General features: G+C 43.8%; 2 protein-coding genes across 2 annotated transcripts in view; one reads left to right on the top strand and one right to left on the bottom strand.

Annotated features, from left to right (window-relative positions):
* EML6 (EMAP like 6) overlaps nt 1-12,596 on the top strand; it is a 282,524-nt gene extending 269,928 nt beyond the window's left edge. Inside the window, exons 25-33 of the mRNA XM_054687741.1 lie at nt 698-855; nt 1,731-1,845; nt 3,873-4,061; nt 5,200-5,372; nt 6,187-6,349; nt 7,821-7,924; nt 8,587-8,740; nt 9,101-9,201; nt 10,795-12,596. Coding sequence (XP_054543716.1) covers nt 698-855; nt 1,731-1,845; nt 3,873-4,061; nt 5,200-5,372; nt 6,187-6,349; nt 7,821-7,924; nt 8,587-8,740; nt 9,101-9,201; nt 10,795-10,819 — 1,182 coding nt within the window. The 3' untranslated portion in view covers nt 10,820-12,596. The remainder of the gene's footprint in view (nt 1-697; nt 856-1,730; nt 1,846-3,872; nt 4,062-5,199; nt 5,373-6,186; nt 6,350-7,820; nt 7,925-8,586; nt 8,741-9,100; nt 9,202-10,794) is intronic.
* Nucleotides 12,597-12,765: 169 nt separating this feature from the next.
* RTN4 (reticulon 4) overlaps nt 12,766-15,267 on the bottom strand; it is a 69,279-nt gene continuing 66,777 nt past the window's right edge. Inside the window, 3 exon segments of the mRNA XM_037527415.2 lie at nt 12,766-13,760; nt 14,510-14,568; nt 14,769-14,815. Coding sequence (XP_037383312.1) covers nt 13,718-13,760; nt 14,510-14,568; nt 14,769-14,815 — 149 coding nt within the window. The 3' untranslated portion in view covers nt 12,766-13,717.

Consider the following 15,267-nt stretch of genomic DNA (forward strand, 5'->3'; position numbering starts at 1 on the left):
AGCTGTTTCTACGTTTTCTCCCTTGCTCACTTACTTGCAAACGCTGTTCCCTTTCCTCAGCACACATTAGTGAATCAACTCTATTCATCCCCCGCCCCACCAAGTGTTAATCAGAAAAGAACCCCACTCAGGTTTATTACTCCAGGGCTAACTCATTGGCAAGTTCATCAGAGCTGGGCTCGATTGCCACAGAGGATGCTGGGGACCGTCCCACCCCTGGATAGTATCTCTTCTCTCCCAGCCCTCCTGCCCACAAATACCCCCAACGAACATGCTTAGATGGGCTGTGGGTGCTGTTAGCAAATGCAGGCTCCCCTGGGGACATTTTGAAACACAACCAACTCTGGTCCTCCAGGAGTAGATTTGTCAGTCTCAGGTGAGCCCAGGAAAGTCCTTGTAGGCTAGAGTCTCACCCTTTCCTCTGCTGTCATGTGAGCCTTGTTGGCAGAGTGGAAGTTCATGTAAATGGGCTAGTGCAGAAGTCAAAAGCCCTACACTAAATAGAGATATTTCCTATCATATGCTCTTTGTGGTTTCCTGCAAATTATCTTGCCTTTCCTTGGCACAAAAGATCAGCCTTAGTGTGTGTCCCTGTTTCTCTGGCTCTGGTTCCTTAATACAAGAGCAGGTGACTGGGAAGGGACCCCCCTGAGAGCTGCTGAGTGTCCTGGTGTGGCAGGTGTCCCTTTGTTTACAGAACAACCTCACTTTCACGGGTGCCATCAATGGAGACGTCTACGTGTGGAAGGACCACTTCCTCGTCCGCCTGGTGGCCAAGGCTCACACGGGCCCTGTCTTCACAATGTACACGACCCTTCGGGATGGACTCATAGTGACTGGTGGAAAAGAGCGGCCGTAAGCCAAAGCTCCCCCAGGAGCAATTGGTCCCTTTTTAGTGGGAAAAACTGACAGAGGCTTCCCCAACTTGAAGGAAATGCAGGTTTCCATTGTCCTGTCTCTTCTGCATCATGGTGATCAGCATGCCCTCTCCAAGGTGGCCTAAGCCAAAACCTTCCAAAGTAAGAGGGAGAGAGGTGGTTTAATGGTAGTTTAAGAAACAAGATTTGGCTGAGCCAGGGCTGACTCCCAGGCTCACTGGCTTGGTTATTGACCAGACTGACAGCCAGAGGACACCCTCTGTGCCTCCCCATGTCAGGGGTCTCTCCTTGGGGCAATTCAAATATGGCAGCTTCTTCATGACAGCAAAGTGAATAAAGCTAGAAAGAGACAAAACAGACAAAACAGTCTTTTGTAAACTAATCAGTGACATCCCCCTCCTCCCCCCCAAAAAAAAAGGTAGTTTAAGAAATGGAGCGGTGTTCTTGATTAGACCAGAGTGACTTCCTGTTCATAAAGTGTCACTCTCAAGTGACTCTTTGGAAGACATGAGAAGAGATGCCAGAGGTTCCCGTGGGGACAGGAAGATGGGAAAATGAAGCAGAAAAACAGGAGAAACACTTCCCCTGTGTCTGAGCTAATAAACACATAGCTTGATTTTCTAGATTACAGTTCTCTTTCCTTTCAAGATAGTGGCATTTGAAGGCATGTCAGGAAATTGCTACTTCAAGAGGTTGTGATCACCTGTCAGCAGAGTCAAAGCAGGGTTGCCCTGGAGGGTCAGTCCTGTTGGCCCTAGGTGGCCATGGCACTGATGAGATGACAGAGGGCGGGGAGGGGCGTGGGGAAGTTGAGCATGCAGGCTGACAGGCCACATTCCTCTTGATTTGTAGGACCAAAGAAGGCGGTGCTGTAAAACTGTGGGACCAGGAGATGAAGCGCTGCCGGGCCTTCCAACTAGAGACAGGACAGCCTGTGGAGTGTGTGCGCTCTGTGTGCCGGGGCAAAGTGAGCACAGCCGGGGCCCGGGCCAGTGGTCAGGGTCCAGTGAGAGTCTACTGCTTTCCCTGTGCTTATTTGTTGAACCCTTAAAACAGACCTCCAAGGTGTGACTTACCTATAGTGGAGAGGTAGCCTAGCAGTCAGGCCTGGGGGGGCTCTCCAGCAGAGCTGGCTGTGTGACCTTGGGTGTTACTCAACCTTTCCGTGTCCAGCACATGGTTGCTGTGAGGACACATGCATCCTATATTCACAGTGTCTCTCATTTTGCCTGGCACGTGCCCTCATTTAGTAGATTTTAGGTGCTAATGGGACAGACAATATTATAGCCACGGACACAGGAAGTAATTTGCCCATGCCCAAGGTTGTACAGCCAGTTAGAGGAGAGCAAAGACCCCCAAACTGTCTAATTCAAAACCATTGGTTTTCACGTCATGCCTTAGCTGGATACCAAAAATACCTTAGCTGAGTTTCAAAAAAATCTGAATGTCCAGGGCCTCCCCGGTGGCGCAGCAGTTGAGCGCTGGGTTGCGAAGCTGCCCGCAGCCTCTGCAGCGCCGGTTCGATCCCCGGCTGCTCCCCAGCCAGGCCACCGGAGGAGGGTCCCTCATGGCGCGCAGACCTCTCCTGCCATCCGCTGCTCCCCTCAGCAGTGTACATCGGTCCTTCTGCCTGTTCTGCTCCCCGCTCTGGCTCTGGTGAATTCTCTCACCCTCCCGCGCTTCTGACTGTACCCAGCGCTTGTATAACTAAATAAATAAACAAACAAACAAAAACCCAAGAGTTCTCCTTTAAAAAAAAAAAAATCTGAATGTCCAGGTTCTCACCCACAGCTACAAAGTAAGAATTCCAGGGGTGGGGCCTTGATGCATGAGTTTTCCTTCTTATTTATTTATTTTTTTTTAATTCTCCAGAAGATTCTAGTGCACTTGAAAACAAATGTCCATTTAAAGCCTTGCATACATATTTAAATTGGTATCAGTCTAATCATTTGTTTTCTGGGTGTTCACCAAAAAATGTCAGACCTGACTTGGAATTTGCGTAGTTCAAAATAAGGAATAGTTTTGATACCTTTTTTAGAGAAATGAAAATCATCTGGAAAGGGTCATTAGGCATATGGGAGATAAAGGTAGAACTAGGTGCAGAAGGTAGAGTCATCAGTAGATGAGTTTTCACTGGTGTCCTTCAGAAGAACTTGGAAAGGCTTGAGCTGTCTAAGAGCAGAAATTGACTGTCCTGCTCCATGAATATTCTAGCAGAGACTGAATGATGAAAACCTCTGTATTGAAGGAGGTTGACAGAGAAAAGGCAAAAAGGAAGTCACTTACACATGGACGATGTAGTGAGAAACAAAACACATCTTGACTCTTCCTGTTTTACTACCAATGCCGGCAAAGTGCTTTTCAGCTTGCTCTAAGATAAGAGTGTTTTTTTTTTTTAAAGATTTATTTTATTTTGCATATAAGAGCTGGGGTACAGGCCAGAGGTGTGGGGGGTGAGAGGATTCACCAGAGACAGTGGGAAACAGAACAGACTGACTGACTGACTGAAATACACTGCTGAGGGGAGCAGCGGGTGAGTCAGGAGAGGTCTGCTGTGCCATGTGGGTTGCTCCCTGGCCAGGGATCGAACTTATGCTGCAGTGGCTGTGGATAGCTTCATAGGTTGTGTCTTAACCCCTTGCGCCACCAGGGATTTAAAGATAGTTTTTTTAAAAGATATCTTTTTTTAAAGATATTTTTAATTGTGGCAAAACATAGATAACATAAAAATTACCATTTTAACCATTTTGAAGTGTCTAATTCAGTGGTGTTAAAAGTACACTCACATCGCTGTATGCCATCACCACAGAACTTTTCCTTTCTTGCAGAACTGCAGCTCTGTACTCATTAAACCATAAGGTTCCCCCCCTCCCTGTTTTGCCCCCAGCCACTGCCATTTTATTTTGTCTATGAATGTAACTACTCTAATTACGCCTTATGAGTGGGATCATATGGTATTTGTCCTTTTTTCTAATATTGTTTTAATTACAACAGGGGAAAATTTTAGTGGGAACTAAAGATGGAGAAATAATTGAAGTTGGTGAAAAAAATGCTGCTTCCAACATTCTGATTGATGGACACATGGAAGGGGAAATCTGGGGCCTGGCCACTCACCCCTCAAAGGACATTTTCATTTCTGCCAGCAATGACGGCACAGCCAGGATCTGGGACCTGGCTGACAAGGTAAGGGGCTGCAACACCCACAGTGGGCCTCTCCCGAGGAGGAGCCTGGAATGAGGAGATGGGGCCAGTGGTTAGCCCAGAGTAAGAGATCAGCTGCAGGTCAGCAATGAAATGAATGAGCTTAATAATAAAAGAAGTTGCGTTCATACAGACACAATCTGTACATCCTTCAGGAATAATCTGATTAAGAATGATCTTCTCTTACCTTGAGAGAACTCAAAACCTAAAAAATAAATAAATCATCTTCCCTGATAGGGAGTCTAAAATAACTTAAAATGTCAAATGTTCCCAAATGGAACATTTCAATCAAAATCTCAGCAAGATTTCTCTTAGAGTTTGGAGAAACAATTTGAAAGTTCATCTGGAGTAGAAATGTGTAATAGCAATGAAAAGTCTGAAAAAAATAAAAGATTAATGTCACCAAGCTTATCTGAAACAAGTTCTGAAGTTCTAATAATTACAATATTTGATTTTATTTCAAAATGACTAGTATGTTTTTCGTGTAAACTCAAAGAATAGACATGCAAAAGCCTAAGTTTGGTTGTTATATTCAAATTGGCTTTCATGATTATTTGTTATTTACAGTTATCATTTATTGACTACCTGCTGCATAAGCAGAGACTTCAGCAACTTTGCAAGGTCAATATTAATACTGCTTCTTTACAAATGGGGAGATAGAGAAATAACTTGTTAAAAAATACCCAGCTAATGATAGAGCCAGGATTCGGGATTTGAACAGATGTAGCAGCTCAAACTCTTCCTCCTGAACAAGAAGTTGGCAAGGAGTCAGCTCTGCCTACTGCCTGTTTCCCATTAATTGATGTAGTTAGTGTCCATGGCTGCTGTTGTGCTACAACTGCAGAATTGAGGGTTGTAACAGAAACCTTAAGAACCGCACAGTCTGAAATGTTCACTACCAAACTTTTACAGAAAAACTTCACCAGCTCTTGCCCTAAAACAACTTGTCTTTTAAACTGCTGTAATCAAAACATGCCACCAAAGCTCAGCATTTCGGGACTGTTAGTATAAGAGGTTTGGAAGCTCCCCCTGGCCGTCTGACAGCTCTGGCATAGGTGCAGGGTCCCCCAAGGGCAGCTTAGGAGGCTGATCTCAGGTGATCCTCTCTGTATCTCTGTAGAAGCTGCTAAACAAGGTGAACCTGGGCCATGCAGCCAGGTGTGCAGCCTACAGCCCCGATGGCGAGATGGTGGCCATTGGCATGAAGAATGGAGAGTTTGTCATCTTGTTGGTGAACAGCCTGAAAGTTTGGGGGAAAAAACGAGACCGGAAATCTGCTATCCAAGATATCAGGTACATACTTAGTGGCATGGGCTGTAGGTGAAGGGTGGGCATTTTCCTGCCTAGCAGGTCCCATTCCAGAGTGCCATGGCTGGAATGAGAGAGGGGCCCTTTTAATGAGCCAACTATGAAAGGAGACCCTCTCACACATTAATTCTCAAACATGTCTTTGCTAATTTTACCAAGTAAGAGTGTATTAAAAACTTCCTTAAATGCCATTCTACAAAAGACTGCAAACATCCATTTCCTTCCGTGGTGATAGCATGTGATGAGCCGGGAACCGTGCCGGTATATTGAAGAATAAAATACCGCATGCACACAACAGCAAGCTGAAAGGGTTCATTTAAAGATACAGGCCAGCTCCTGCCAGCAGCAAGCAGGCCTTAGACGATTTATGCAGGACAGATAAGAAGCAAAATAGCTCCCGCATATGAGGGGCCCCAAAAAGGGTTGCAACCAGATGAAAACATCAGGGTTTTTATAGTTATGCTCATGTTTTGGATCTAGGGGATGACCTATGGTGGTCATGCAGTTTCTTGACTGGTTAACCTTGGCCAATGTCCTATCATAAATTAATCGATGATAGTGTTTGAGCTTTTTTCTTGTTACTGACTTTTCCCTCCTGTTATGTCTTCTGAGCCTCCAGTCTTCTATCTTCCTCTCAAGGTCTAATCCCTTACTTCCATGGGATTTGATCCAGAGCAAGTCCGTGGAATGTAGGAGAAGTTACCACATGTGAGACATGAAGTGAGAACTCATTGCCTTTGAGCAGACCATACCCCAACAACTCTCCTTATGGGCCATGCTCTTGGTTTGCTTTCTCTAGAATCAGTCCTGACAGCAGATTCTTAGCCATTGGTTCTTCTGAGCACACAGTTGACTTCTATGACCTCACGCAGGGCACAAGCCTGAATCGCATTGGCTACTGCAAAGATATCCCAAGCTTTGTCATCCAGATGGATTTTTCTGCAGATGGCAAATACATTCAGGTATATGCTTTGGGCTTCCTGATATCTGGGACAATCAAAAATAATAGTAATAATAACAATAGCTTACATTAGTTGAGTGATTACTATGTGCCAGGCAGTATGCTACTTTAATGATTACAAGAACCCTTTAAATACTATTACTTTTCCCCTATTTTGTAAATGAACAAGCTTAGAGGATTTAAGAAAGTCGAAGAATTTGCATTTAAAGCAGTAGAGTTACTCTTCAATAAGAAAAGTAGAAAACACAAACTATGATCATCTCTAATCTTTCTCTCACCACCTCTCCTCAAGCTTCCTAACTTCTGGTTCTCTGGGGTAGCCGCTATTCCTATGTTGCTATTTTACACTTGTGCATTTCAGCCTCACTTCACTGGGGACCTTGATTCTAGACAGATGGGCCTGGAGACTTTTTTGTCTTTGGGTCCCAGATGGGGCGGGGTCGAGAAAAGTCCAACCTCTGGGATTCACAGCTGAAAACCCAACAGTGGTTTCTCCAGCCTTCACGCAGATACCCTTTGTGCACTTGGACGTTCATTGTAAGAGATCAGTCATGTTTCTTCATTCATCACATAGTTACTGAACTAGGCACTATGCTGGACTTTAGGGTGGGCACACAGGGCCTGGGCCCTGCTCTCCTGGAGTTTGCCCTCTAACAGGGATGACAGGCATAAACAGATAATTACAAAATATATGTGCAGTTGCAAATTGTGATTACGGGCTGTTGGGGGAAAGCACAGGGTGCTGTGGGAGCATTTAACAGGTGCTGAATTTAGATTTACTTCCTCTCCATGCAAGTGATATTTAAGCTGAGGTCTGTAGGATGTGTAGGAGTCAGCTAACAAAGAGGGGCAGGAACACTGTTTCAAGCCATCTGTGTGAAGGCCCACAGAGGTGAAGTGAACTCACTCCATGAATAGCAGGAAAACCTGGGGTTGCTAGGGAAGAGGCATCGACAAAGAGGGGACTGGAGATGCAGGCTGCATCCAACACCATGTTTCCTCTAGGGGATTCCCAGGCAAGCAAAGGTTCTAGATATATCAAGTCATCTCTATCAGCTGCTGTCTGTGAGAAGACTTGCTTTACCTCTGCATGGAAGATCTTTGTTCTCTGACAAGAGTCTCAAACTTGCATAAGCATCCGTATCACCTGGAGGCTTTAAAACACAATTGGTAGCCCCACCCTGAGAGCAACTGAGATGTTGTAGGGCTGGCAGGGCCCCAAGAATATGCATTTCTAACAGGTTTCCAGATGATGCTGATGCGCACTTGAAGAATTGGTATCTTAGGACTCTGAAAAATAGCCAGAGAATGGATGGAAAAGTGCCCTTCCCTGTGAGCCGTGTCCTGGGTGTGTTTAGAGAAAAGACCCGGGGGAGCAGTGGCTGGGCCAGGGCCTGGGGAACAGCTTGAGAAGGAGTACATTCCTCAGATTGGAAAGAAGTTTGATGGACACCATTCCCTTCCACTGGCAGGTGTCAACAGGAGCCTACAAGCGCCAGGTACATGAAGTCCCTCTGGGGAAACAGGTAACTGAAGCTGTGGTCATTGAGAAGATCACCTGGGCCTCCTGGACAAGGTAATGAAGAAAACACTTCCGGGGAAAGGTCATAAAGGATTTCTCATCCTAGATTCAGCTTTCAAGTTTAGGTGCGGTCGGGTCTGAACTAGCTCAGGGATGGAGTTATTTCTTTGGGGAGTTACCAGTAGGAAGCTACTTGGTACTAGTTTGGATCACTGATTTGATCTGGCCTGGCCTTTGGAAACACAGAGAACCTCTTAGTGCATTCCATCCTCTAAATCCTTGACCCCATCAGCAAGTGCTAATAGAAACCACCTCCAGGCTCTTGGTAAGTCCAGGTGCCATGCGGAGGCTGGAAGTGCCAGGCCACAGAAGAAACACTGCCTTGCCAATTCAAGAGAAAAGGGACCACCCGCCTGTGATCTGAAAGGAGCTCCCATCCCTCTCCCAAACATGCACATACTCAGAGGGCCTATAGGATGCAGGGAGGGAATCAGAGATGGTTGTGCCTTTTCGCTGGGGTGTAAGGAACTCACTCAGGCAGAGATCAGTAAAAGTTGGGGCAAGCGTCCAGAGGTGGGAGAGAGATGCTTTCATGCCCGAAGAGTCCTATGACCATACAGATTCATGCAAAATATTCCTCATGTCCCCGGGTGAGGATGGCTGACTGCAGAAAGCCACCTCACATCTCCTTCTAACACCTCTTCCTGTTGGAACAGCATTCTGGGAGACGAAGTCATTGGCATCTGGCCACGAAATGCAGACAAGGCTGATGTCAACTGCGCATGTGTGACCCATGCTGGCCTGAACATTGTCACAGGAGATGACTTTGGGCTGGTGAAGCTCTTTGATTTTCCATGCACAGAAAAATTTGTGAGTCTTCCTCAGAGTAACCTCTCTGTACTGCCCCCAGGCTGTCTTCTGCAGTGTGTGGGAGATAGTAAGCACTCTAGATGACCCCCTAGAATCTAAAACGAGAGGAATCTTTCCCAGCTCTGTGAAGGTCTGGAAACACCTAACCTTTTTAGCAACTCTTGGAGAAATCCTGGAAGCCAGAAGGAGGGTGGGCAAAAAGGAGGGTGGGCATAATGGCCACAAGGCGAGAATGAGACAGGAAAGTCAGCGAATGGACGGCTAACAAATGTCTAGGCCAAACGCGAATCCCATGAGTTGAGAAAGGTTCTGGGGATGAGGGGGGCCTCTTAGCCATCTACATTTACTTTTGCTTCACAGGCCAAACACAAGCGTTATTTTGGTCACTCAGCTCATGTTACGAACATCCGTTTCTCTCATGACGACAAGTACGTGGTCAGCACTGGAGGAGATGACTGCAGGTAGCGACCTCATAAACCTGGCTGATACCCCAAGCCTGGCCTTCATCCCCTGCCCCATCTCCACCTCAGGTGTCCCGTGAGTTAGGCACCACCCCCCCCTCCAGGGACCTGGGGAAGGACTCATGTGGGTAGTAAACAAAACCTGGGTAGTCCTATAGAAGACGAGAACTTTCCAGAAACAAGGTGTTTCGTCTCCCAACCCAAATCTTCACTGGTCAGCACCGTAAGAGCCATCCCAGGTTGCTGAGAAGCCCAGAACATGGGGCACCTACTCTAAGCATTGCTAGGTTGAGGGACGGGGGCACAAAGCAAAATGCTGGTCTTAGTAGGCACTCTTGGCAGTTCATGGCGGCATTGCATACCACAGAATGACCGTGTTCCTAAGTCTTTCAAGAACTCCCAATTGATCACCAATTCTTAAAATGATTAATCTACAACCAAGATCTTAAAGTATCAATAATGTAGATCACTGGTCACTGAGAAACACACCCAGCAAAAATTTGATTTGACACAAGCTTGGGTGAGGGGTGTTAGCCCCAGTGCTAGTCAGCAGAACTTCAGCCAGGTGTGTGGGCTTCTTAGCTAGAGCTGCTTTGCCCCGAGCTGCCACTCAGTGAAATGGGCCTTGGCTCTTCCTGAGGCACAACCGATCTACCAGCGTTTGGGGAGAAGGCCGCCAGAGACCACACCAGCCTCTCCCACATTTCCAAGAAGGCAGCTTTCTCCTGTCCCTGCACCATTTTTTTATTTGGAGTGTGGTGAAAGACGTGGTGATTGAGTCACTCCACATTTGACACAGCTGAAGGGCTTCATGGAAATACAAATACTGGTTTCTGTTTAGCCCAAGCTAAACTCTTGGGGAGCAGGGGGTGAAGAAATGCGTGCACTTGGGTATATTTTAGTAGTCTAGGTGAATTTGCGTAGAAGTTACATTTAGAGAATTTCAGCTCACTTTCAGGTCAAAAATCACTGTGTACAAATGACACACCTCCAGCTTCCTGTGCTAACTGCTGCTGACACTTGGAGCCCTTGAGATAGTACTGGCAGCAGCTCCCTCAAAAATGTAATCACCCTTCAAAGCAGCACTAGCCAAACTCTAAACAATCTAGCGGTAAGAAACAGCAAATTGGTCACCCCAGCGCAGGAGATAGAAGGTGACTAGATTCCTATAAAAAGACTTAGACAGCCTTTAAAATGCAGGGCCTTAGTCACGGGCGCATGTTCTGACCCTGGCTCTCTGCTAAGCACTAGAAAGTGCTCTCCTACTCTAGTGGGACTGATAAAACCTTTTCAAAAGTAACAAGAGAGATAGTGTAAGGTTAGGTTGCCAAAGTCCTCAAATTCAGCAGCCACTCAGGCTACTCAAAGAATCAGACTCGGCACAACACAACATACCTTTAAAAAAAAAAGGTAACTAAAAAGCAGCAGGCCTAGAATTGGTGGCAATGTCCCCAGTTTGCTTTTTGACCTCAAAATAGAGACATTCTGTCCATCACTTGAGCTTGACTCTGGAGTACTCTGCAAGATTATTTTCTATCATTTGACAAAAACATGTCTTGCCATGCAAAGCAACTGTCTGATCTGCTTTTTCAGTGTATTTGTGTGGCGATGCCTATAAATGCCAGAAGCCTCTTATATTATTGCTGCTGCTGCTCCCATCCAGCAACTGCATAGGCAGCGACGAGGGGTCCCCCAACACCAGCTGGCTGCTGGGACACGCCCTGATGCTGCAAGCTGCACAAACTCTTAAGTGTTGGCAAAGTGGTGTGGCTGCTCCCGTCATCTGGAGTCTCCTAATGCCAAGAAAGAAGGTCAGTTCTAGAATGTTCAGACTGCTTGACTCTGAGACTGAAAACTATGTCCTAACAACAAAAAATCCTAATAATGTAGCCCACAGACAAAATTAAAAGCCTCAGTTACCCTAATATGTAGCTTTTGATTTGCATCAAAACTTTTACAGAAGATGTTTTGCTATTGTTTCTATATACTTTAAATAATTCATTTTTACAAATAAGTTGAGTAAGACAATTTAAGTTAGATGTACCGAAGTACTAGAAATATTGATAGTCTCTGTTCTCCATATTTAGCTTTCAAAACCAAATGAGCCATGTATAAAAGTTGAGAAACTTAATTTTTTAATGTTTCATTTGCAAAGTTTTATATCCATGAAGTGCCTTTGAAAGTTTCCAGTTGTGTGGGCTGCTGTCTCACCTCCCACAAATTATCTCCTTTCTACATATGGTGCTAAAATTTCAAAACTGAGGAGGGCTATAGGACCCTTAGCAGATTCCCAGCGTCACCCACGTCAGGTGTTTATGTCAAGGCTTCCTAAGTGAGAAATATGTTACCCGCTTAGGAAGTGGCGGCTCTAGGGAGGTGAGCAGGAAGGAACGTAAGTTCAGGAGGGAGGAGGTAGAACAGGTTTTTGTTATGTTTAGTGCCAAACCTACAAATCCACAAGAGTTCAAATAAAACAAACCTACTACAAAGTGGAAGCCAAAAAAACCCGCAAGTGGGTGTAGGAGGGTAATTTGATTGGTCACATTAAATTTAAAAATGCTAATAACTGAGGTAACCAACTGCTGTGCTGGGTTGATCACTCCCAGAGTGAGGGAGACTTGGCTCCACTGATTTGCTTCAAGTGAACTATACAGGTCACGTCACGGCTGGATCAGCTCAGACAGAGTTAATAAATCAAGATTATAAATCAAAATAGTCTAGAGTTGCTCAGAATTGGCTGGATGACAGAATGTGACTTGGACATTAACCCAGACGTCCCTAGACCACCTCAGTCACACTTTATGGTTGACCCAGCGGCTGCGGAGGGGCTGCCCGCACACACTGGATGGCAGGCAGGAGGGACTGGGGCTCAGCACAGACACACCAGTTAGTCTTTATGGTCAGCGAACTAAAGTTCTGAATCTTGAGCTACTATTAGCAGTTCTCTGTTTAGAAATATAGATTAACATTTACCACAGAAGTGCTTCAGCATTCCAAATGGATTAGGGCGCTCATTCAGCTATTTTTATATGCCAGTTTATTAATATTAATGCCTTACATTAATCCCCTGGTATGTTGCTGGGCCCACAACTGGAGTCTGTACACAGTCCTAATTCTGTTTTCTGTAACCACGTGACTGGTGATGTGAGGATGACCATGTCTGCCTATATTGTACCACTGACCTTTCACACTGATAGGATCTTGAATTGAAATAACCACATGGAAAAACAATGATACATGTACAACTATATCTAAACAGCAATAGTGTCTGTGTCAAGAAAACTTCTTAAATCTTATTTGTAAACAAACATTTATATGTATGATTTTATGTTAAAATATTCAAATACTGGTGCATGGATTTATTTTCAGTTATCAAAGTATAAAAATACATAATATCATTTTGGTATGTGTCTAATAAATTTGATTATGTAAATATGCTCTCTGTTAATTTTTGTTTTCAAAGTAAACACAGCTGCACCATAAGCTGCACATAGCACAAGCTATGGAGTCTCCCCTTTGCATTCCTGCTGCAGCTTAATGAAACCAAAAGACCAAACAAAATTTGTCTATAAGCTTTATTGATACTTCGCTTTTACAGTTCACAATGCATTCCACAGATTTAATTCAGTACAGCTTAAACCACAATTGTATAAATCTTCATTTTATAATTTCTTGCATAACAATGTTTGATAATTGCAAACGTTTTGGGAAGCATTAGATTCAGTCCATAGATTCAGAGTCTGTGACATAACTAACTACAGTAAGTCTGTGCAATGAAGTTTTTACATGAGGAGTTCTAAGTGCATGGCATTTCAGGTTGAGAACAGATGGTAGTGCTCCTGGAAATGTATTTTCTTTTACTAGCTTATGCGCTTTGGAACTACAGACATTATGACCAATGACTCTCTGACATCAAGCACTTCAAGCACTGTGGGGCAGCCGGAAGGTAAAGGTCAAAGCTTTGTGAAACACTATCTATATAGATATATATATATAATCTATATTTACTTAAATTGGCAATTAATATAACAGTAAAATTCACAATACACCTAGAACGTACCAGAAAGGCAGTTTATATCATCCCTGCCTTAGTGGTATGATCTCGTCTAAACATTTCAGAAAATCTGCATCAATCTACACAGACTATACACAGTGCACAAACTGTGAAAAGAAGGTTATGTTTTTCAGCTCCACTTTCTCTGCAATTCCCCAAATACAGCAAGACTACCTGCAACAAGTGTAATATACAGCTTCCTCGGATCGTTTTTATTTACCAGTGCCTCCTATAGGAAAAACAAACATGATTACGGTTTAAATCCATACATAGCAGCTTACAATACTTAAGATGCACACATGGCAGTCAGACAGGTAATTTTTCCTGACACTGCGTTGCTAAAAATAAAGATCTGTAAAACTGCACTGCAATGTCAAGGCTTCATTCTTCCCTGACCCTCCCCCATGTAATCAAATGAAGATCCCCTTAAAGATAAACTACTGTTAATTATTTCAGGCTTTTTCATTCAGCTTTGCGCTTCAATCCAGGGATTTTCGCTTGGATTCTACAAACAAGGAGGGAAAAATAGGTCAATGTAAGTACTTAAAATTTTGAAGTATTTTTGTTGTTCCTTCAAATGTCATTCTTCAAGAATGATAGAACTTCCTCACTAACAACTTCTACATACCCATAAATGCACTGTAAATTGAAAATATAAGTAAAAAATGGATTTAGCACACCCACCTTAGCCACGCTCAGTGTCAGCCTATCGGGCAAAACCAGCAAACACAAAGCCTATTTATCATAAAGAGCTAATCACATAATTGACAATACTTCAGTACAGACCAATGAGAGCTAATCTGTAATGCGCTGGTTTGCCTCGGGGAAGCGTGGCTGACTGTGTTGTGGTTTGCAGCCCCAAGAGCCTAACAGAGCACGTCAATAACCCAAGGGAAGATCAAAATTCGAAGCATGGTTTCTATTACATGCATATCACTTTCACACCATCATTAAGTTGGGAACCATCTATATCTGAATATTGCTTAGCTTATACAAGACATGAAATCCTAAGGCTGTCAAACTACAAGCTATAATTATGCCACATTGGCCTCATTATTAGACTTAAATACACATAGTAAACCCAGAAATGAATGATCCAACTGTTAGAAATTTTTTAGCAACTCTGATGTCACACTTTAGATCTGATGGAGATCTGCTACTCATTAAGCCCTGAACGTAGACCTAGTACTATTACCAAGTCCAGTGTACCTTCTCCTTAGTATAAAAAAAAAGTTGCAGATTTTAAATACTTACTTAGCCATAGCATCTTTAACATTCTTATTTGCAAGTCCTAGATAGTGATCTATCTGTGCCTGAAAGAGAAATGTATGAGAATTAGAAAATTAGCATTGCTAAAGAATCTGATTAACCATTACTGTGTTCTAACAAATGAATTGCTAAAGAAATCACATTTCTCATTTTTCATCAGGCTTTGGAAACTAGCACTGATACTTGGTAAGTGCCATGTAATAGAGTGAGCTCTGTGTACTGAAATCTACAGTTGAGAAATTACCTGATGCCGTTCATAAATAACTGGAACACTGAAGAGTGAAATCAGAGCTGAAAAAGTAAATACACAATCTTTCAGAAAGACTGCTATGATTTAGGGAACACTAAATATCCTCAAACTGGCAAAACTTTTAAGGTGAACACCCAAGGCTCTCCTTGGCTGCCTTTGCTTATGGGGAGCCACTCCCAGGGGGGCAAAGTGAGAATTATCCAAGGGAGACTACAGGACCCATTCTGGCTTCAAAAGGTGTCACACAGACTTTATAAATACAGCCATCCCTGATCAGATGTGTGAGTGTACCCTGTATAATGAGGCCACCCAGTATGTGGTTAGTTGGCACAGTCTTCAGAACTAAGGTAGCATTTCAATAAACGGTAACAATTTATTTAAAGAGATCTGAAGATTACAATCTCAATCACATACTCTTTTCTCCTACAATGAAAATATTCTCCTCTAAAATGTTTCTAAGTTCCTACACACGATCTTTTTTACGCAAATTTTC

This window comes from Talpa occidentalis, unplaced genomic scaffold (assembly GCF_014898055.3).
Source record: "Talpa occidentalis isolate TD23 unplaced genomic scaffold, MPIMG_talOcc4v2.1 talOcc4.5, whole genome shotgun sequence".
Taxonomy (NCBI): Eukaryota; Metazoa; Chordata; class Mammalia; order Eulipotyphla; family Talpidae; genus Talpa; species Talpa occidentalis.